Source organism: Schistocerca serialis, chromosome 3 (assembly GCF_023864345.2).
Source record: "Schistocerca serialis cubense isolate TAMUIC-IGC-003099 chromosome 3, iqSchSeri2.2, whole genome shotgun sequence".
Taxonomy (NCBI): domain Eukaryota; kingdom Metazoa; phylum Arthropoda; class Insecta; order Orthoptera; family Acrididae; genus Schistocerca; species Schistocerca serialis.
In genome coordinates, this window is record NC_064640.1 from 977,682,327 (window position 1) to 977,707,476 (window position 25,150).

The window sequence follows — 25,150 nt, forward strand, 5'->3', positions numbered from 1 at the left end:
TACGCAATCCACCATACGGTGCATGGCGGAGAGTACCTCGTAGCACAACTAGCATCTTCTCTCCCTGTTCCACTCCCAAACAAAACAAGGGAAAAATGACTGCCTATATGCCTCTGTACGAGCCCTACTCTCTCTTATCTTATCTTTGTGGTCTTTCCACGAAATGTAAGTTGGCGGCAATAAAATTGTACTGTAGTCAGCCTCAAATGCTGGTTCTCTAAAGTTCCTCAGTAGCGATTCATGAAAAGAATGCCTCCTTTCCTCCAGAGACTCCCCCCTGAGTTCCTGAAGCATTTCTGTAACACTCGCATGATGATCAAACCTACCAGTAACAAATCTAGCAGCTCGCCTCTGAATTGCTTCTATGTCCTCCCTCAATCTGACCTGATAGGGATGCCAAATGCTTGAGAAGTACTCAAGAATAGGTCATGTTAGTGTTTTATAAGTGGTCCCCTTTACAGATGAACCACATCTTCCCGAAATTCTTCCAATGAACCGAAGACGTCTATCCGCCTTCCCCACAACTGCTATTACATACTTGTCTCACTTCATATCGCTCTGCAATGTTATGCCCAAATATTTAATCAACATGACTGTGTCAACTACTAATGGAGTATTCAAACATTATGGAATTCTTTTTACTATTCATCTGCATTAATTTACATTTATCTATATTTAGAGTTAGCTGCCATTCTTTACACCAATCACAAATCCTGTCCAAGTCATCTTGTATCCTCCTACAGTCACTCAACAACGATACCTTCCCGTACACCACAGCATCATCAGCAAACAGCCGCACATTGCTATCCACCCTACCCAAAAGATCATTTATGTAGATAGAAAACAACAGCGGACCTACCACACTTCCCTGGGGCTCTCCAGATGATACCCTCACCTCCGATGAACACTCACCATTGAGGACAACATACTGGGTTCTATTACTTAAGAAGTCTTTGAGCCACTCACATATTTGGGAACCAATCCCATATGCTCATAACTTAGTTAGGAGTCTGCAGTGGGGCACCGAGTCAAATGCTTTCCGGAAGTCAAGGAATATGGCATCCGTCTGATACCCTTCATCCATGGTTCGCAAGATATCATGTGAAAAAAGGGCAAGTTGCATTTTGCAGGAGCGATGCTTTCTAAAGCTGTGCTGATGCATGGACAGCAACTTCTCTGTCTCAAGAAAATTCATTATATTCAAACTGAGAATATGTTCGAGAATCCTGCAACAAACCTATGTTAAGGATATTGGTCTGTAATTTTGAGGATCTGTCCTTCTACCCTTCTTATATACAGGCGTCATCTGTGCTTTTTTACAGTCTCTTGGGACTTTACATTGGGCAAGAGATTCGCGATAAATGCAAGCTAAGTAAGGAGGCAATGTAGTAGAGTACTCTCTGTAAAACCGAATTGGAATCCCATCAGGACCTGGCGATTTATTTATTTTCAACCCATTCAGCTGCTTCACAACCCCAGGGATGTCTATCACTATGTCCTCCATACGGGAATCTGTACGAGACTCAAACAGCAGTATGTTTGTACGATCCTCCTGCGTGAAAGATTTCTCAAATGCTAAATTTAAAATTTCAGTTTTCGTTTTGCTGTCTTCCATTGCCAGGCCAGACTGATCAGTGAGTGACTGGATGGAAGCCTTCGACCCGTTTACCGATTTTATGTAAGACCAGAATTTCCTTGGGTTTTCAGCAAGGTCTTTTGCTAAGGTATGACGATGGTAGTGGTTGTATGCTTCACGCATCACTCTTTTTACAGCAGCGCGAATCTCTACTAACTTTTGCCTGTCCTTATTCCCCCGATCTTTCTTGTACTGTGAGTGCAACTGTCTTTGCTTCCTGAGCATTCTCCGAATTGCGCTGATAAACCACGGTGGGTCTTTTCCATCCATAACTCACTTTTTTGGCACATACTTGTCCAATGCGTGATTTACAATGTGTTTAAAATTTGCCCATAATTCTTCCATGTCCATCGTACCGGAAGTAAATGAAGTTGATTCATTTACTATATATTTACTAAGTGGGATGCTAACAACTGCTTATCTGCTCTTTCTAGTAAGAACACTGTCCTAGCCTTCTTGACTGACTTTTTAACTTTCATAACCATAGTCATAATGACAACATCATGATCACTAATCCTTGTCTCAACACTGACACCGTCGATGAGGTCTGGTCTGTTCGTGGCTACTAGATCTAAAATATTTCCATTACGCGTTGGCTGTCAATTTAACTGCTCAAGACAGTTTTCGGATAATGTGTTCTAAAGTAATTCACACAACAGCTTGTCTCTACCACCTGTAATGAATCCGTAAACATCCCAGTCTATACTAGGTAGGTTGAAGTCACTGTTCCAGCAGCTGTCTCAGCAGTGTAAATGTCACTGACATTATCAAATTTTGGAAAGTTGGAGGAAGGCTACAAGTGCCTAGGATGGGAGTCTCTTGACCATTATACACAGTCAGAGTACAGACAGAGTACAGTGCAAGGTGCACAGCATAAGTTTGCCAAGCAATTCATAAGTGCTACAGCTGAGCAAAGTCACTGAAGCTTCAATGTGAAATTGCAAATGGACTAATATAACATGATCCGGGTACTTCTGCAATACAGAGTGTAGACTCCATTTAAATGATTCTAGAACTGTCACAGTGGAACCTGGTGGCCAGTAATAACACCCAACAATTAACTTTATTTCTCCTAGTCCTGAAATAATTTGAGCAGAAAGGCTTCAGAAAGCAGGGAACTACGGTGGGAGCAGAAACATTGCCAAATGGAAATCGCAAAATTTGAAGAGACCAAGATGAGTATTAATGACAAAGACCTGTTCCGACTACTCATCCAGAGGTATTTGCAAGTAAGCGTTGTGCAAGTCAAGTTTCAAAAAGTAATGCCCAGCACCCAGTTTGTCCATTAATTTTTCCAGTCACAGTAAGGAATAAGCATTTAAGGATTCACAGTTTTCTTAAAACTGGCACACAGCTGGAGTATGCCTGATGGCTTCCTTAGAATAGCAAGAGGGGATGCCCACTGACTGTCTGTAATGGCTGCTGCAACCTTATTGTCTTGCAAAGCAGTAAGATCCTGAACCACTTGTTCTCAAACAGCATATGGAACAGGACAAACTTGAACAAAACGCAGCTGTGCATTGTCATTCATTGTGACATGGGCAACAAACTTGCTAGCTTTGCCTAAACCCTCAGAAAACAAATCCTGAAGTTCTGCATGTAATTTAGCAACACTGTCCCAAGGATCAAAGGAAGTAACAAAAAATACATTGTCCTGGAAGTTTAATCCAAGCAAACTGAAAGATTCTAGACCAAAAATGTTAGCACTGTTTCAGAAGCTGTCTCAGCAGTGTAAATGTCACTGACATTATCAAAATTTGGAAAGTTGGAGGAAAGCTACAAGTGCCTAGGATGGGAATCTCTTGACCATTATACACAGGAATTTCAGTAATCAAGAATCTGCAGAAGGGGTTGGGTATTGAAGAAACTGTTCCGCAATTCCAGAGTCAGCCACACTGTGTGTGATAGCATCATGAATCATTGCATGACTGTGGTATTTGCCACAGTAACATTTGAACCTACACTGTCTAGTAAGGACTTGAAAATGAGTCACTCGCTGACAGTATGTCTATCCTTGTTACTTTGCAAGGAGCACCTGCCACTTGAACCCTATCCTCATAAAAATTTGTAAGCACCTGTAATAGTTCCTCATATTTTACATGTTCTGGGTGCAAAGTGGGAAACAGTTTTGCCCACAGTCTATAAACAGTCATTCCTGCCATGGCCAAGAAATAAGAAAGATTGTCAGTACCTTGTATACTATGTACTGTGCTGTGTGCTTTGAACTGTATGAGATATTCATTCCAGTCTTCCTTCATCTCATCAAACTCTTGAAGTGGCAGTACACACACAGGCAGTGTGGGCGGTGGTGCTGCTGTTGGTTCCACCATCATTTTGGAAGCCATCTGTGCCATCATGAAGTGATTCATTACTTCAATCAGTTGTGCCATTTGTTGACTCTTAATGTGAATAACCTGAGTTAGATCTATGGCAGGTGGTGCAGCAAGTGACTGCGGTGTCATTATCATTTTGAACTAAGCAATACACAAAGATGCAAAAAGCAATACAAGATAGCACAGGAAAAAAGGGTGCAAAAGCAGCCATGGAACCTAGAACATAAATAGTACAAGTAAAGCAAACACATGGAACACAGAATACAAGTCCACAACAGGTAAAAGCAACCAAAAAGATGACAAGAAGACTTGAAGACTGTCACATGTGGAAACGAAAACATCTTCTTGTCAGGTTTGTTGTGTACTGCCACGTACACAATAGTAAGGAGAAGTGGGCTATGGAAAGGTCATCGTAGGGAAGCTGGACAGGAGCAGAAATGATTAGTGAACACATAAATAGAGTAAACAGAAGTTTTACTTAACTTGTAGCTTTCTCCAAGCATTGTGAAGAAATTTTAGAAAATAACAAACGGCAATAAAATCCAGCTATTACAAGAAGCGAAAGAGCATCCTTAATAGCTCCCGCTATTAGTGAACGAGCGAACTATTGAAGGCTGGCAAGACATAAGACTTTCAAAGACTGGGATTGAGACTGGGCCACGTAACCACAGCCAGCCATCCTATATTGTGGTGGCAGAGGGTGTTTGTAGTCGGAGCTGGTGAAGGCATCGTTCCGTGGCCATGAATCATTGGATCCACCAGATCCCTGTGTGACCGCTATTGTCATCTGTTGGAAACATGCATTTCCATTGCCAACTGTGAAATGCTAGCACAGAACACAAAATATACAGAAAGGAAAGCTGGGGGCAGCTCTTTTGATTCATATGAAGCCAAGCATTGCACTCGATGCCATGTTGAAACTGAGTAAACACGAAACGATAGCTGCTTACTACTATGACTCAAAATGGACACTCTTATGAAACAGAACTAATTTAACCAACTAAATGAAAACTTTTATGAAAGGGAATGCTAATGAAACAAGGTGTGATAAATCATTTCTTAAAAACATATAAGATGAGATGTTTAATTAATTATTGTTCACTTGTTCAAGCTGTGGATTGCCACTGCTTTTCACTTTAGATGACAATGAAGCTACTTTGTATAAATATCAGTACTTTCCTTGCAGCAATTTTATTTTACTACTTCATTTTTCATTCCTGGGATTGTAAACTAATAAATCAACTTCAATTCCAACAGAAACAGCTGTTATTCAGCACTCTGCAGGAGTTTCAGGTTATACACCAGTGCTGGAATTTTTGTTCAAGTTTTCAACCAGAAAGTAATGCATGAGCATTACTTTAAATGAAGCCAGTATGCTATTAAAATTTTATTTACACAACTGTTTTGAATTAGGCCCAGACCTATAAGTTCACTCTAACATATTACATAATATGAATCTTATTCAATTAATAAATGGTGATTGATAAATGTCACATAGAAACTTTTGCCTAACTTTGTCCTAAATATGTGATGTGTTCAGCTTTTCCATTTTGTAACTGTTGGTGTAGAATGTCTTCTTCTTCATAATTTTCTTTCAGTAATAAGTACTACAATAAACCATGATCACTAGTTCAAGACATGTGCATTTACTTCGCTGAACTTTTCATCACAGTTTTCATGAAAAATATAGCTCCATCAAGTGTAAATAATCAACCAGAAAATAATGAATCCATCTAATTTTATATCTGAAGTTCTCGTGTACAGCTTACAATCACCTCCTGGAAAATTATGTGGAATCCCACATTCTTGTTTGCCTTTCCTTTGCACGGGTGTTATGAAAGTAGTAACAAATACAATATGTTAAACATTATTACTATTTATTCTGCAGTGTAAGTAACATAAAAATTGAAAAAAGAAAAGATAAAATTGTTTCCACAGACAGGCTCAAACCTGTGAACCTTGGCTTACCGTTCAATGCTCTTTCCACTTGCCATGCAGTGCTTCGAAATTGAACTACCGTAGATGGCTCGTCCCTCATCTGAGCCATGCCAGAAATTCTATTTTCTTTTAATTGCCTGGCCATCTGGAGTCTCCATTTCTGTCCCTTTTATTTCTGGCCAAGCCCTGCATATTCCATAAATTTGGACAAAATCAGTGATGATGAGTAAGCACTGTCCCCTGTGAGCTGCAGGCTACATGTGTATCATACACTCAGGCAGCATGCTCAGATAAAATTCTTTAATTTCTATTTTCTCCATACTGTGTGAAATTGGCTTTCCTTCCAACTTTAAAAATGATTACAATATGTTAGCTACATTTAGTATACAGCAACGTGCACCTAAAATTAACCAGATGTAAAGTAGCCAGTGATCACATATTTTTCTGCAAACCATTCAAATTCTGTGTTACACAATACTTGTAAATTAAGTATCACAGTAACTACAACCCATAACAAAAAAACAGATACTTCATCATCAAGCTGTGATATGAAATTATTAAGACACAAAATAAATCAGTTTTATATGACAATTATTTTCCTCAGGATTGTGTGAGAAGTATTATATACAGTAGCAAAGATGTGCAAACATGAAACAAGATATTATTAATTTTTTAAAGAAAAAGGAGTACCTCTATTGAATAATTAACCACAGGAGTTGATGTAGCTTTGCATCATTTACATACAGTATTCTTTACAGTTTAATGAGCTTTTACTGTTTACAGCAAGAAAATCAGAAAACTCATTTTTCTTATGTACTGCTATCAGTTGCTTCATGGGAATCACTCGATACTGTCCTGTGTTGTCTTTTCTCTTACTACTGCTCATTATATGTTTCTACAGTACATCAAACAACTGTTTACCTGTAGGTGAACCCAGGAGCTAAAATTCACAATTAAAAAATAAAATATCCATTTGCCTTTGGCGTCAATCACAGCTGGTGACTGGGTTTCAATATCACAGACTTCATGCATGCACATTAAATTTTTGTGCATGGATTTTAGCTGCTGAGTTTCTGTTCTGTATACTCTCTATTCTATGAAACCGGTAAGGGTGGTATCGATCTATGGTACCACAAGTTTGAATAAAACACTTGAACTTTTGATGGCTATCCCTGCTACTGTTGCCAGGAGTAAAAACCACTGACTGCTGGGGCTGACATGGTTTTCCCTACCTACGGGTTTTATACAATCTGCAACTCCAAATACCACATACAGGATTTTCATATTCTCTTGCTGGCTACACGCAAACTATTAGTCCTACAGAAAAAAATGAATCGATCTTTCTGTAGGAAATTTAATGTAGTTAAATTTTGTACTGGGATACAATTTTGCTAGAGGCTGTAGTTTTTTAATTATTCAAGAAACACATACAGCCGGCCGGAGTGGCCGAGCGGTTCTAGGTGCTTTAGTCTGGAACTGCGCGACTGCTATGGTCGCAGGTTCGAATCCTGCCTCGGGTATGGATGTGTGTGATGTTCTTAGGTTTAAGTAGTTCTAAGTTCTAGGGGACTGATGACCTCAGATGTTAAGTCCCATAGTGCTCAGAGCCATTTCAACCATACAAAAGTGCCCTTCAGACATGTTTTTCTTGAATAACTCAAAAACTGTGGCTTCCAGCAAAAATATATTCCAGAGTAAAATTTAATTACACTAAATTTCCTACAAAAAGGTCCTGTTCACTTTTTAGGACCAATAGTTTGTACAAAGTGAGTGAGAGGATAAGAAAGTCTCATGTGTGGTTTTTGAAGGCATTGCGGGCTGCATAAAACCCGTAGATAGGGGCAGCTGAATCACCGTGTATGGGCACAATTGCAGCATTTGGCACCAATCAGAGAGGGCCAAAATGATGTATGTGCAGAAGGTAGGTTGGTCAGCTCATAGCAGCTCTGATCCACAGTGGTATTGAGTTGCAGCAAATGGCACGAGAGGCTGCTGCCATGTTTGATACTGCCACTCTTGCATACCTGTAAGTGTCTAGCATCCATCTTTAGTCTCTTTCAGTATCCAGACTCGACCATATGTCCTAGTAAGTGTGTACCCATGATCTCTGCTAAAGCTGTTGCTGTTTATTCTTATCTTGGACACTCTCTTTATAATGGAATCCCAATATGTTGATGCATGAGCCAAGACTCTCATCTTTTCAAAATGTATTATACATCCATTTTTCAGGCAGTGCTCAGCTAGGGCCAACTTGTCAACCTCCCTTTGTTCAATATGTCACTGGTGTTCAGTACAGTGCTCTGCAACAGTGCAAATTGTTTGACCCATATAGATGTTGCCACATTTTCAAGGGACACCGTACACACCGACCACATGAAGAGCCATGTCATCTTTACAGTATGCAGCGTATCTTGTATACTGGGGGCAAGCCAGAACAGTGGCTCCAGCCCACGTCTCTACAGCACACATCCTAACTTGCTACACAGTGCCCTTCAGCCAGTTCACAAGGTGTCCTACACTGGTGGCACCTGAAAGCATTTGCAGTGTCTCATTTCCTATAACTATTCCCTCTGAACACATGTCTCAAATGCTGAAATTCAGACTGTAGGTACTTGTTGTCAGAAATAATCTTTGCTCTGTGTACTAATGTGTTCATGATCACTTTCTTGTGCATAGTTTGGTGTTCAAGTATCAGTCAGTGTGCATTGGTTTCCTGTACACTAAATGACCAAGCTGGCCACCTGCCTTCCACTCAACTAAACCATCCAAGAGTGGTAGCTTGCCATCCTTAACCAATGCAATAGTAAATTTAGTGTTGGGATCAACACTATTCATTTGGTCAATGAACTGCTGCAGTGCATTTTCACCTTGAGGCCATATTTAGAAAGCAAGGCAGATGCATTGCCACAGAGTTCAGGGCTTGCTCCTGAAAGGACCGCATGAAAATATCTGTGACTGTCAAAGACAGTGATGATCCCATTGCTGTGTCATCTGTCATGTCACAATATTCATTGTGGCAAGTAGCAGCAGGTTAGGACATGTGCTGCAGAGACATGGTCTGGGACCAGTGGTCCAGCCTGCCCTCAATATATGAGATGTGCTGCACCCTGTTACAGATGACATAGCCTTCCATGTTCTCAATGTGTATGGTGTCCCTTATGAATGTAGATGCATCTATATAGGTCAAACAATTCACACAGTTGTGGAGCATTGTACCAAGCACAAGCAACATATTAAACAAAGGGAGCGTGACAAGTCGGCCATAGCTGAGCATTGTCTGGAAAACAGACACAAAATACAGTTTGAAAAGATGAGAGTCTTGGCTCCTGCATCAACATATTAATGTTCTGTTATTAGAGGGTGGCCACTATTAGAATAAACAGCAACAATTTTAACAGAGACCAGGGATACACACTTAGTAGAATGTGGGGGTAGGCTTTGGATACTGAAAGAAAGCAAAGATGGGTGCTTGATGCTTGTAGGGAGGTGGGAGCAGCAGTTTCAAATGTGGCACCAGCCCTTCATGCCAATTGACGTCATTCAGTCCAGTGGCAGGCCAGAGCTACTATCAGCTGTGCAACTCATCTTCCAGTTAAATATGTAGTTTTGGCACTTTCTGATTGGTGCATATAGCTGCAATCATGCCTATATAAGTGGATGCTGGCCCCAGCAGTCAGAGGTTTTTACTCCTTACAGTGATGGTGGAGATAAGCATTGAAAACTCAGGTGTTTTACTCAAAATGAGGCAGCCTGAAAACTGATACAATTTTATTCAACAATAACATAAATGACAAAAGGTAATTCAGAGTGGGTTCTATTGTGACTCGCCAATCATTCAAAGTGCCACCGTGCAATTACGCACGTCCTCTACGTGCGGCGCTGTCTGCCAGCCATGCAGCAGCTGCGCCACCTAAGCGGCCAGCCGAGCAGCGGCCGCTAGACTGGGACTCAGTGCTCATTCGAATGATAACGTGTACACATGTCTTACTTGTCAACTTACTCTGTGACTTATGTGTGTTGTTGTGTCGTTCCGAAATATATGTGTTAAACTTGAAGTTCTAACAATTGGCGATGAGGTAGTGGATTTTTCCTTTTCACCATTGACTCACAGGGTTCCATGGCTACTGTAGAGCAACTATTGCAAAATCTCCTTGAACAGCAAATGCTTCTAACAGCGGCGATTTGCGATTTCGTCGCGGCGTCAAATGCGTGGCGTTTCTCGTCGTTGGCTATACCTCCTTTTCCTCCTTACAACGAGACGGCGGAAGACTGGTCTGATTATGAAAAACGTCTTCGACAGCACTTCTTGGCATTTCATGTCACGGATGAACAACCATGTAAGTCTCTGTTCCTTTCCTGGATTTCACCTCAAATGTATCGGTTGTTGTCGCATTTGGCTCCTTTGAAGGATCCTGCATCTTTGTCCTTTGCTGAAATGTGCTCACTTCTGTCTGTCTATTTTCAAAAGCAAACGCATGTGGTAGCCTCTCGTGTTGCCTTTTATTGTTGTCAAAAACAACCAAATCAATCCTATCGCGCTTGGGTTGCTGAACTTCACGGCCTCAGTTGAAAGTGTCAATTTGTTACTGACGTTCACAAAGAATCCTATGCTGATTCCATGGTACGGGATGCTATTATCCGGTCAGCGCCCGACAAAGAAGTTCGGCAACGTGCCCCTCAGTTGGAGAATCCGACTCTAGATGAAGTTCTCTCCATTGCACAGTCTTTTGAAATTTCTCGCGCCGCTGGGACGCAAATAGAGGCGTGGGGTGATGTCGGGGAAATACAACCTCTGTGCGCTGTTGACGACGCCGGCCGACGTGGCCGCAGTGCGCTCCCACACGCAGCCTCGGCCTAGCCGTAAACAACCCACTAAGAAACTGCAGCAAAACCCCCGGCAACTTCCTTCATGTCCGCGGTGTTTTACGAAACATTCACACGAGGATTGTCCCCAACATTGGGCTGTGTGTCAAAATTGCAAAAAGAAAGGTCATGTGTCTTCCATTTGCAAATCTGACCGCATACATGATGTTCATGAACATGACGCTGATTCTGATTCTGTGTTGTCTGTCAGTTGCACTTCTTCCCTTTCAGGGAAGTTATTCCTCACTGTCCAAATCCTTGGTCGAGATGTTTGCATGCAAGTGGATACCGGTTCTGCTGCCACTATAATTAATTCTCAGACGTATCTTCAGCTGGGTTCTCCACTCCTGTCCCCTGTCACTCGGCAATTACGGACATACAATAAACAGAAGATTTCTCTCTTGGGACAGTTCAATGCTGAGGTATCTTACAAATCCATCATTCGCACTGTTCCCATATTTGTGGTCGACCAGAGCAACGCAGAAAATCTTTTTGGTTTCGATACCTTTCGCATTTTTGGGTTCTCCATAGATGACTCTGTCAATATTGTCTCTGATGCTATTCCTTATGCTCAACTGGATTCCTTGTCGACGACATTTTCGTCCCTTTTTTCTCCTGGGTTAGGCCGTGCAAACAACTTTGAAGCTCATATCATGCTCAGACCCACTGCTCGGCCTAAGTTTTTTCGGGCACGGCCCATTCCTGTGGCCCTTCATGATCGGGTAAAATGGGAGTTGGATCGTCTCACTGCTTCAAGGGTCTTGCTTCCTGTCAGTTCCAGTGAGTGGTCCTCTCCTGTCATTGTAGTTGCTAAGCCAAATCGTGATATTCGTCTCTGTGGCGATTTCAAAGCCACTGTAAATGCTCAATGCCTCATCGACACTTACCCTATGCCCCGTCCTGAAGAACTGTTCACTAAACTTGCTGGAGGCCAGTATTTTTCTAAAATTGACCCGTCAGAAGCTTATCATCAACTTCCTCTCGACACTGCTTCCCAGCAGTTTCTGGTCCTTAACACACCTTTCGGCCTCTATCAATACCAACGCTTGCCATTTGGGGTTGCTATTGCCCCTGCTCTCTTTCAGCGATTCTTGGAACAATTATTGCTCCCTGTCCCTGGGTGTATCAATTACATGGACGACATTGTTGTCACTGGCTCCACCACTGAAGAACATCTTCAGAACCTCCGCACACTTTTTCATGTCTTACAGACTGCCGGTCTTAAGTGTAATCTTCAGAAATCACAATTTTTTCAGGCATCTATCACGTACTTGGGGTTTCAACTCTCTCGGGATGGTATTCGTCTGCTTCAACAAACTGTCGCTGCAATCGATGCCCTTCCTCGCCCTACATCTGTTAAGGAACTGCAGGCCTTCTTGGGGAAAATAGCATAATATCACAAGTTTTTACCGTCTGCAGCTTCGGTGGCTCAGCCGTTGCATCGCCTGTTGCATAAAAACGTGCCTTTTCATTGGTCCTCGTCATGTGACGCGGCTTTCCAGAAGTTGAAGGCTATGCTGAAACAGGCCCCATGCCTGGCTACTTATTGACCTGGCCAACATCTTGTTCTTGCCACAGACACCTCTCAATACGGGGTCGGTGCAGTCCTTGCGCACCATTTTTCTGACGGTTCGGAACAACCCATTGCTTATGCCTCCAAAACGCTCACGGATGCCCAACAAAAGTATTCTCAAATTGAGAAAGAAGCTTTGGCCATCATTTATGCTTTTCATAAGTTTGGTGTTTTTCTCTATGGCTCAAAATTTCATCTTGTTACGGATCACAAACCACTTGTTTCCTTGTTTCATCCATCAACGTCACTTCCCGACAAGGCTGCACACCGCCTCCAGCGTTGGGCTCTTTACTTGTCCCGTTTCAATTATGAGATTCATTTCTGGCCAATGGCTCAACATGCAAATGCTGATGTTCTGTCTTGCCTTCCCATGGGTCCTGATCAGGCATTCGATAGGGACGAACTTTTGTGTTTCCACCTGGATGTTGCCGAGCAGCGGGTTGTGGACGGGTTCCCCATCACTGGGGACAGGCTGGCGGCTGCTACAGGTTCTGACCCTACCCTCTCCCAGGTTTTACGCTGTATTCAGAAGGGTTGGCCAGATCACCCATCTGCTAAGACTTCTGATCCGTTGCGGAACTACTACAGTTTGCGCTACCGCCTCACGGCTAGGGATGGTGTTATCCTCCTCTCCACTAACAATGCTTCGGCACGTGTTGTGGTACCTGTGTCTTTGCGTGCTTCGGTCTTGCGCCTCCTTCACCAAGGGCACTGGGGTGTGTCACACACAAAATCTCTGGCGCGCTGTCATGTGTACTGGCCTAGCATCGACTCTGAAATAGCACACATGGTCGCTGCCTGCGGCCTTTGTGCATCACAGGCCGCTGCCCCGAAGTCATCTTTGTCACCGTGGCCTTCGCCTGAGAAGCCCTGGGAGCGCATTCATGCTGACTTTGCAGGACCCTTTTTAGGTACTTATTGGCTCCTCATAATTGACGCCTACTCTAACTTTCCTTTCATTGTCCGTTGCACGTCACCTACCACTGCGGCAACCACCAGTGCTCTCGCCCGCATTTTTTCTAGGCCTCCCCTCTACTCTTGTTACTGATAATGGTCCGCAATTTGCCTCTTCCGAATTTGTGGATTTTTGTGCTCGTCACGGCGTTACGCATGTCACGGCCCCGCCATTCCATCCACAATCCAACGGTGAGGCTGAACGACTGGTCCGCACATTTAAGGCTCAGATGCGGAAATTTCTGACTTCTTCTGCTGCTGATGATGCGCTTCTCCAGTTTCTGGCGCCTTACTGTTTTACCCCCATGGGCGACCACAGCCCGGCTGAGCTCTTACATGGCTGACAGCCCCGCACGCTACTTCATCTTCTGCGGCCTCCCACCTCACGGCCGCGGGTGCCTTCACTTGGCCGGTTCACCTCCGACGACCTCGTCTGGGTACGGGGATATGGCAGGCGGCCAAAATGGAGCCCGGGCCACATCTTAAGACACCGTGGCAGACGCCTGTATGAAATCCAGATGGACACGGGTGTTGCAGTGCGTCATTCGGACCAGCTTCGGCCTCGGGCGCCAGCAACACCTGTTCCGAATGCCGCCACACCACCTTTGGCTCTACCTGACGCTCGGGATCTTGGCAGCTCACAATACTCACAACGCAGCCCTCTCACCGTCATCGCGATGCCAGCACCAGAACGGACGCCACCAGGAGACGTGCCCATGCAGGAACCGGAGGACCATCCTCTGTCAGAGCAAATCTACTTGCCTCCTCCTCCAACGGACGCCGACACATCGCCCATGTCTCCTGTCATATCAACTGGACTTGCCGCAATGGGCAGATTGGTGCATGGGGCCTCAGCAGATTCGACCCCTACATCTCCTGTCATCTCGACCCGTTATCATCGGTGACACTTCCGTCCGTACGGGAAGCCTCCTCCTCGAGACTTTACGGTGAGTCAAACAACGCCTATGGACGTTAGCCATCTCCAGGACACCTCCATCAAGACCAGTGCAACAATTTCAAAGGGGGGAAAAGTGTTGTGACTCGCCGATCATTCAAAGTGCCGCCACGCAATTACGCACGTCCTCTACGTGCGGCGCTGTCTGCCAGCCATGCAGCAGCTGCGCCACCTAAGCAGCCAGCCGAGCAGTGGCCGCTAGACTGGGACTCAGTGCTCATTCGAATGATAACGTGTACACATGTCTTACTTGTCAACTTACTCTGTGACTTATATGTGTTGTTGTGTCGTTCCGAAATATATGTGTTAAACTTGAAGTTCTAACAGGTTCTAAACAAGTGTCCATAGTCAGAACATTCAGATAAACCAGTTAAGAAGCATATCCCACCAATTGACAACTCTTGTAAAAGGTAGATCTAAATAAAGTCACTAAATGTGAATAACTTGATGTCAGCTGTATTAGGTGCAGATGTTCACATGTTGGTGGCATGAAAATTTTTGCTAGACCATGACTTGAACTTGGATTTCCAACTTATTGCAAGCAGTCACCATGCTATTAGACTATCTGTGCACACCTCCTGGACTGACCCAGTAGTCTGCGTACAAAAATACAGAAACTTTCTGTAGATGCTTAAGGGAACCTGGATTTCCAACTTATTGTGAGCAATCACCTTGCTATTAGACCATCTGTGCACGCCTCCTAGACTGATCCAACATCCATATGTGACACTGTCTACATCCCCACCTTTTAAAAGAGCCTTGGTACTATGGTATCAAGTTAATAAGTAGTCTGCTTATAAAAATACAGGAACTTTCTGTAGATGCTTAAGGTCTATCTGATGGTAAGGAATCTTATAGTGTTAAAATTCATCTGATAATAAATTTTTTAGTAATTGTGTATGTTATCATTTGTGTTAGCAAGTCTGATCAGAATTGTTGCTATGAGTAAAATATGTGATACTGCATGTTTTGTATCCCTGTTGTGTCCTTTATTGTACATACACTCATTGTACATAGTGTAATCCTACAAGATCACATTACAGTCAAATCAATACTGTGTAAAAGTCATAATGCAGTATTTTGAGGAAAAGATATGAGTGATTAGAGACATTTCAGGGCATACCAACAGTCATATTTTCTTCTCTACTTAGACAAAAGGAATAGGATATCGAGAGGCTAAGGTTCATAGAAATGTATGTGCAGTGTGCCTTATCTCTTCAATCACATACCACCTCCAAAAGTCTGACAAAGGAGCACTCCCCTTGTGACTCAGTGCCATTTCGACTACCTCTCGTAGTATCCTGAAATGAGGAATGTCCTACTCACTATCCTTCCCACCCCTCCCATAGTGGTATTTCACCACCCACTACACCTGCACAATATCCTTGCCCATGCCTACTCTACCCCTGCTCCCAACCCCTTGCCTCCTGGCTCATATCTCTCTAATAGACCTAGATGCAAAACCTGTCCCCTGTGTCTTATCACCATCACCTACTCCAACCTGGTCACAAGCATCACCTATCCCTTCAAAGGCATGGCTGTATGTGAAAAAAGTCATGTGATCTAAAATTTAAGCTGCAACTGATGTGCTGCAGTCTATGTGGGCATGACAACCAAAAAGTTGTCTGTCTGCATGAACGGCCACCAACAAACTGTGGACAGAAAACAGCTCAACAACCCAGTTGCTGAGCATCCTGCACAACACAACATGCTGCATTTCAGTGACTGCTTCACTGCCTGCACCATCTGGATCCTCCCTGCCCTGCCAACACCAGCTTTTCTGAATTGCAGAGGTGGGAAATTTCCTTACAATATGTCACATGTTCCCTTAACCCTCCTGGCCTCAACCTTTGTTAGTCTATGCTTGACCCACCTAGCCTCTTCCCTGTTCCCACTCCAGTACTACATAGTATTCTATTCCAACACACTCACAGTCTTATTTACTTCTCTCCTTCTCCACTCCCCCCCCCCCCCCCCACCCACCCTGCCAACCCTCTGTCTAACCTTCCACCTGCACCTAGCTGCCCAAACCTCTGCCCACCATGTCCCTGTATGCTCCCACAAGCAGCACTTTACTGTCCCCGACCCCTATGCTGCTATCCCTCCCCCTTCCCATTCCAGCCTCCTCCTTACCGCACCACCCAGGCTGCCTCTCCCACATGCGCCGTTGCTCACAGTCTGGTCTCGGCAACCAGAGGTAGTGATCATATGTGAAATGGGCTTGTGTGTGTGTGTGTGTGTGTGCGTGTGTGTCTGTGTTGTTTGTTTGTTTGTGTGTTGTCTACTTCAGAAGAAGGTCTTTTGGCCAAAAGATTGCTTGTTTAGCATTCTTTTTGTTGTGCCTGTCTGTGACTCAACATACCCTTTTCATAATACTGCCACTAATCAGTTTCTTTATTCTTAGGACTGAGCCTCCATATCCCCAAAAGGTTATTCTCTCTGTTTCAGAACTGTCTGAATCCACATTTATTATTAGAATGCTCTAAAACATTATCAAAGTAAAGATAGAAATAGATTTTGCACACATCTAACAAAACAGTCACTAGAAGTAACTGAAGATGTACCAGTTGCATGTTTACATTAAGAATTTCAAATATATTCAGAATTCTACAGTTTTATGAGTTTCCATAGACATTTTAGTGATCTGAATGATAATAACTTAAGGCAGTAAAAAGTGGAATCAGACTTTACCTCAGGAAACATGTACATCAGTAAGAACTCGTGTAAGTTCTGTATATGGAATGTCAAAGAAACGAATAAAACTGAAGATTCTATTTGAGGACAGGAGTGATGCATTACTTCTAAACCAAAATTCATCAATGCTAAGCTCTGATCAAATTCAAAATCATTTTGTATTATCTTCTGTCCTATTTTTGACTTTTAGTAACAGATAACAGATATTAAATAATAAATCTTTACTCCACAGGTAAAATGGAATCTTCATCTTGTCGGTACGGTAGCACTACCTCTCGTGAAGGATCGTCAAAAGTTGCTTCCTTCTACCATACTATAAGTGGGAAAGTCTTAGGTTCAAGGGATAGTGATAGATCTGATCCTTGTGTAGTTTCTGAACAATCTCTCAGTTCAAATCTTCATACACACCATCATTTGCCTCCTCCTCCCCCACCAACATCCTCCAGGAGACCTCAGTCTCACCACGAAGACATGACAGCACCTGATTTGATGGGGACTGCAGCATGCACGGACGGACGTGAAAGGCTCGACAGTCACTTAAAAGACAAGTTGCACGATACAATGGGTCGAGCTACAATGGTGGGACGTGCCATTCGCCCAGGATCAGTTGGTGATAAAGTAGAGGACAGAGCAGGAATGGTAAATGAAGAAAGTGAATATCAAAGAATATTTGATGCAACTGCTACAACATCACCTGTCAGTGATGGTTCAGTAGGGGGAAGTGTAACAAAGCAAGCTGTAAGAGCTATGGTGCATCGTGAACCTAGTGCTGTAGCTAGCACACCGTCATCACCCCACAGGCAGAGGGGTCATTTCAGTAAAATGGTTAGGATGTACCCAGCATCTGACACAGAAGATAATGTATTTTATACTCCAGAGGAACAAACTGGAGAAGATAAGTCCAAAAAACAGAATTCTTGTGAAAGTTTGACATTAAGCACAGTTTCGGTTAATAGCAGAAGATCATCAATGGATTTAGGAGATAGAAAAACATTAGTTGTAGTCATTGGAACTAGTAGTAAAGCAACCAAAGCCAGGTTAATGCAGAAACAAAGATCATGGGAAACATTTCCTCCAAAGAAACGGAGCACTGAAGAGCAAAGAGAGAGCTACAGTAAATTTTGTAGAGATCCTGATGCATTTAGAGGTGGCTTTGAATGCAGACCACAGAGTGATGGGGGAGGCCAGAGTACAGCTGGGACCAGGGGAGAAGGAGGAGCCCTGAAGAAAGCAGACAGCTTTGAGGGCCATGAAGAAGCAGTAAGAACATTGGTTGCAGCAGTTCAGGAAACAAGAACACAGCAAATGCAGCAACAAAGGAAGCAGTCTCAGTCAAAGTCTAGCGGCAACTAAAATAAAAGTATTTCAGAAGCTTATGAAGGAAGGATCTTATTTGTCGGTAAGCAGTTTGAAACTTTTGCTATCTATAAACAGTGTTCATGATTCTGTTAACAATTGTAGAAGGATGTCAATAAATGCTATCTCTGACTGGATACATAGTCATAAGTGACATACGTATCTTGACTGTGAATAATGTCGCACACTTCTATTCTTATGCAAAAAGAGCTCATACTATTTATACTTTCTTTTTGTTTATTTGACTGTAGATCTTAAATCTCTTCAATTAAATGTTGAAAGTCTTGCAGAGCCAAGAATCATTATCTACTGTAACACAAATTTCATGGAACCTCTTGTTTTGGGAAACCATTTTATATGTCAGTTGTAATAACGATGGTAGTAATTATTTATAATGAAGACTCATGGTAACTGGTCAATATTATATTGATTTTTGTAGTTTAGAATGTAACAGTTCAATTTCAGCAATGATATTCTGTTTTATCACTGATGTGTAGTACATAGAAAGAGTAGCTACTGCATAGGTAATTAAAAGTGCAGAAACAGATATGGAACTGTACATTTTATACAAACCATCAAAGAAATCTGGGTTTCCTTCACACTATTGTTTTAAAATTGTTACTACTTAAAAAAAAAACAGAAACAGAATGTACTCCTTTCCCAGGAAATGCAACTCTTTTAATGTAGAACATGACAAAAATAGATTAAGGCCTCTATGTACACTTTTTGTACATTCATGTAGCAGTTGTGGTATACACTCTAAAAAAATGATTGACCATGTAACTTTATGGAATTTTAAATTGAGTTGCTATGACAAATGGCAGTTTGTGCTCAGTGAGTGGTCATTCACACAGATATTTTATATGAATTAAATTTTGTTAAATATTTTCAGAGTTTTGAGGATGTATACCATGACTGCTCTTTAACGAATAATATACAATGGCAGAAATAATTTCAAATATCAATGGTAAACCTTTTCTGTCATTATATTGCATTCTTTGTAATCATTCTATAAATGGCTATCTCTCCTTAGAGTTCCTTTTGTCTTTTTTAGCGTAGGACAGCTAAATTAATATGTTTGATATGCATTTGTATATACATGGCCTATTTATCATTATTTTACCCTACAGAACCATGAATTTTCAAGTGTACAACAAAATCACTAATGAAACAAAAAGTGGTACTTGAAATTAATGCTCAAATATAAATGAATATATTGTATTCATAAATGGTTCCAGTAAATCAGCTATGTGATTATTACTTTATTCCTGTCACTCTTAGGTTCATTTACTTACTAATATCCTTTATTACTTACTTACTTACTTACTTACTTACTTACTTACTCTCTCACTCACTCACTCACTCACTCACTTACTTACTTAAGATATGGCTATATGCAAGTACAATAAATTTCTTTTTACTATGGTACCTAAAAATACAAGCTACCTCTTTGAAATGAGAAAAGATACTGAGTGTCCTTTGACCATGAATACAATTCAATTTAAGGTAACACAGCACCAGTCTTCCCTTGCATTTTCATGTAAAGTGTTTTATTTCAAGGTATGAGATCTGATATTTATTTTTATTTGTTGCCAAGTGACAGCGGCACTTTATGTGGAGTACTCTACGTCGTACATTCTAAATATTGCTGTGTTGATGGCAGTATGAAACATTTAAATTTGCATGAAATTATTTTCAGTGCATTGTAGAATTGTAACTTTACTTACCACACAGTGCTTGCAAAAATGTCAACCAATCTCTGACATGTCACTTGTTTTTCACCACCCAAATAAATATGCTGTAAGTTCTAGCAAATAATATAAGCACACATACACCCCTTGTGGGGATGCCTTTAGTGTTTCTTTTAGAATACCATTGACACATTGCAAAGGACTGACCATTATTCAATTCAGCACCTTGTCTCTGAACAACAAATAGTACCTGGGGTATTTCCCAGGAAACAGACTGTGACAAACAGCAGTGAACATTTCCGAGTGGCTTCTTCATTAAACTCTCAGCAGAGGCACAGTACAATCGTACGTAATTCAAACATTGGCTTTGTATGTGCTTACATCATGACAAATGCAGGTATCACATTTTCCGATCAGGCATTGATACTTTTGCTATAACGCTGCTTGAGCAGGGCACCCGAGTACACCACTTGTTCTGTCCCATTCTTGTGGCCCACCAGGCACATCTCAGCCACATGCTTCTGGCTTGCCCCACTGCAGTTGACAATCCCTTCACTTGCTGCTGACCTCTGTGCCAAAGAATCTCTGGCAATGATCAGGCTGAAGAGAGGTCATTGCCCTTTGATGTGACTATCAATAAGTCCCAACTTGTCATATACTCGCCCACCCCCCCCCCCCCCCCTCTTGATTTTGGCAATCGCCAAAGAGCCCATACTTGCCCCAAGAGTCCAGTTTTATGTGGAAGAGATGAGCTCTAATCTGTTGACTAGATCCAAGGTCCCCTAAATTCACTGTAACAGTGTAAGAAATCCAATGAACTCCAGGGGTCCCTTCAAACATGGTAAAAAGTTTTTTCTGAATCTCTCCAATGCCTTACTGGCTCCATGATAGTTCCTAATGAACACCTGGTCCCCAGTAAGATAAGTGTCTGGCTGCCTTCCTCGATTATAGCGTTTTTGTTCTCTTTTGTAGTTCACAGAATATTCCTTTTTGGTGAGCGTCACTTTGCAGTCACCTGACAAGAATCCATGTTCTCCAGTAATAAGTCCTCAATGGACCACAAACTGCAGAGGGGGTTGGCTAACCTATAACCCAACATGAGATCAGCCAGAGCAGCCTTATGATTCTTGTGCTGAGCAGTACTGAAGGCCATTGTGAGCCATGGCAACAAACAGTTCCGTCCACCTTGATTGCTACTATGGTATGCTATTAATGCAGATTTCAAAATGTGATTAATTATATCTGCATATGGAGGGTTAGGATAATAGGGTGTTGTTGTAAGGTGACAGATTCCCATACCAAAGTGAAATTGTTTTAACTTGGTAGATGTAAAGGTGGCAGCATTATCTGTCACCAAACATTGGGGTGTGTAAAATGTTCCAAAAACACCTTGTAAATTCTGAATAACTATCTGAGTGTTAGCAGCTCAGGTTGGTAAGAACCAAACAAATTGCATAAACATGTCTACACAAATGAGAATAAATTTATTACCGCTAACTGACCAAGGCAGAGGACCCAAATAGTCAATATACATTCATTGGAAAGACTTCTCCACTACCTTGGATGCCAAGAGTCCCACCTTACTATTCCATGCTGACTTATTAATGGCACAGACACCACAGGCCACCTTGAGGATCTCCTTATCCATTCCACTCCTGATGAAGTGGTGCCTGATCTTTACCATCGTTTTCCAGATTCCCAAGTGCCCGCCCACAGGTGAGTCATGAAAATAATGGAAAAGCAATGGGCACAGTTTCTTAGGAGTGATGATCTTCAATTGTTTTGAGCCACATTCTCTGCAACATATGACTCTGTCCCTCACTACATATCTGTCACCAAACATAGGAATATGTCAAATGTTCCAAAAATGCCTTTAAATTCTGAATATCTATCTGAGTGTTAGCAGTTCAGTTTGATAAAAACAAAACAAATTGAGTAAACGTGGATAAATTCATTACCGCTAACTGACCAAGTCAGAGGACCCACAAAACCAATACACATTTATTAGAAAGGCTTCTCCACTACCTTGGATGCCAAGGATCCCACCTTACTATTCCGTGCTGACTTACTAATAGCACAGACATTATAGGCCACTACTGCCTTGTGGATCTCCTTATCCATTCCACTCCTGATGAACTGGTGCTTGATGTTTTTCCCGGTTTTCCAGATTCCCAAGTGCCCGCCCACAGGTGAGTCATGAAAATAATGGAAGAGCAATGGGCACAGTTTCTTAGGAGTGATGATCTTCAATTATTTTAAGCCACATTCTCTGCAATATATGACTCTGTCCCGCACTACGTACCTGTCGCCAAACATTGGGATATGTCAAATATTCTAAAAATGCCTTGTAAATTCTGAATAACTATCTGAATGTTAGCAGTTCAGGTTGGTAACAACCAAACAAATTGCATAAACATGTCTACACAAATGAGAATAAATTTATTACCACTAACTGACCAAGGCAGAAGACCCACATAGTCAATATACATTCATTGGAAAGGCTTCTCCACTACCTTGGATGCCAAGAATCTCACCTTACTATTCCATGCTGATGTACTGATGGCACAGACTTCACGGGTCACTACTGCCTTGTGGATCTCCTTATCCATTCCACTCGTGATGAACTGGTGCCTGATCTTTTCCCAGTTTTCCAGATCCCCAAGTGCCCACTCACAGGTGAGTCATGAAAATAATGGAAGAGCAATGGGTGCAGTTTGTTAGGAGTGACAATCTCCAATTGTTTTGAGCCATGTTCTCTGCAGCACACAACTCTGTCCCTCACTACATATGGTGGTTATCTCTTTTCAAACTCTCTTTGATTAGGCATAGATCCTGGCCCTGATCCTACAACTCTCTAATATTCCTGAAAAGACACAGTATCTGATTCCATATAGATGCCAGAATAGGCTCCTCATATTGATATTGGGTAGTACCAGCACCACGGAAGTTTTTCAGGCTTTCTTCAGACTGGCGAACACTGCCCACTGAGATGCCCCCAGTACGATTTACACCCTTTTTTAAAAAGCTCATTCAATGGGGCTGGCATTTCAGTAAAACCACCAAAGAATATCCTAAAAAAATTATCATCCTAATGGACTGAGCTGCTTTCTTTACATTGTGTGGTGTTTGGAATTTCTCAATTGCTCACACCGGATCAGTATATAAATCTTCTGCTGTTGCTGTATGTCTTAAGAACTTCATAGATAATTCAGCAAATACTACCTTTGTAGGATTGACCATTAACCCAGCCATTCTCAAATATTCAAATACCTCACACAGATCTTGAAAATGCTCTTGAATAGAACAAATGAAGTATTCAAACTTTATATCCAGAAATATCATGTTCATGAACTGGGAAAGTACAGCAGTGCCTATCACTAGGCCAAATAATACTCAGTTAAACTCTAACAGGTTTCAGTCAGTAACATAGGCTGTTACTGGTTTGGAAGCTTCATCAAATGGTATCTGATTATATGCCTTGTTAAGGTTAAGATTGGTAAATACATGAGCCCCCTTAAACCATCCAAATACTGAATGCAAGCCAGGAAGAGGTATTGCCCTTAACATGACCTTTTTATTAAACTTCTGGTAGTGAACCACTGGCCAATGTTCACTGTTGGCCTTTGGCATCAAAAACATAGGTGCAGCATAAGGTAATTTTGAGGGGCAAATGACACCCTTCTATAACATCTTATCCACTAGCTCCCTTAAAAGCTTCACCGTAGGTGAAGGTAATGTATAAGGTGGCCTCTTTACCAGTACTTGATCCAATAATTCAATGCAGTGCTCTAGTAATCCGGTAACCCTCAAGTTATCCATGAGAACATCTGAATACTTGGTGCACTCTCCTTTTATTTGTTTCCTTAATACCTCATCCAAGTGGGCCAGTTGTTGTTCCAACAGTTAAGCCTTACCTTGACCCCCATTTTCACCCTTCTGTGCCTCACCTGTGACAAACACAACAGCCTTTTGTTCATGTGGGCAAAAGGAGAACATTCTTTGGGAACAAAATTTAAAATAAAAATGACCAGTTGGCCAATCAGGATCTAAACACACCTCAGCAGTTCAGTTAGCTCTGAAGATATAATTGGTCACTAAATTTTCTAATACCTTCATATCATCTTACAGGCAAATGCCCCAACATTGACTTCAATCGTAACACAACCCTTCACTCTTCAGTTAGTTTTATTTGCCATCCAATACTTTCCAGACTCTGGCCTCAATCTTTCCCATTTGCATATATGCTTATATTTAAGAAACCAATCATAATCAACCACCAGAATGACACTGCCTAGTTCCGACATCCCATACACAGCTTTCCCATTAAGGGCGGCACTTACATACAGCAACCACAGACCTTCCTTGAGATGAATCGCATTCATAACCTTTCCCTAACCATTAATTAATTGTCGTAATGCTTGCCACTCCCTTTGTGTGTCTGCACACTCACGCTTCGTTAGTCCTTGCTCACCATAGCCCCAGCAGACCAATTTATACACTCCTCGACCCACTCTTGCAGGTGTCGAATATTCTGGTCAGACCTGTGTGTTACCGTGCCACTCCATTTCACGTACATGTTCCCATTCACACTCACTGTTCTGTATCTACCTTGTACCTCCCTTTGGGTATCAAAACATTCAGTGGCCAGTACCTAACATTTCTTCTAACTGTGTGAAGCTTTTTGGAATCCCACAAAATACTGCACATTGCCTCATTTTGGGGTTTAATCCACCTAAAATATGCATTATCACCTCCTCCTCCATATATTGCAGAGCAAAATCTACTACTCATCTTCTAAACCATTCCACATATTTTATTAATGATTCATCAAGGCCTTGTTCACATTTGTAATATTGGAAAATAAATTCTTGTAAGGCATGAGGTGGAATTAGGCTAACAATTTTTCTTGAAATTGTTCCCCAGTATTATTTTCTTTTATGGTGAGCAATACTTCACCACACAAGCACTCCTGTATATTTACCACCATAATGTGTAACATATCAACATCAATAATTTGACATGCCTGTGCCATTCCCTGAAATTCAGACATGAAATAGAGCAGTTACACTATTTGTTCAACTAATGTCAATGACAATTTAACACACCCCAGGAGAATTTCCTGTAATGGGTTAGATACTTCAGCAAACAATGTTTCTG

General features: G+C 42.0%; 1 protein-coding gene across 1 annotated transcript in view; it reads left to right on the forward strand.

The window, feature by feature from the left end:
• The window catches only part of LOC126471415 (uncharacterized), a 491,821-nt gene that overhangs the window by 460,883 nt on the left and 5,788 nt on the right, over positions 1-25,150 (forward strand). Inside the window, exon 15 of the mRNA XM_050099550.1 lies at positions 17,179-18,345. Coding sequence (XP_049955507.1) covers positions 17,179-18,299 — 1,121 coding nt within the window. The 3' untranslated portion in view covers positions 18,300-18,345. The remainder of the gene's footprint in view (positions 1-17,178; positions 18,346-25,150) is intronic.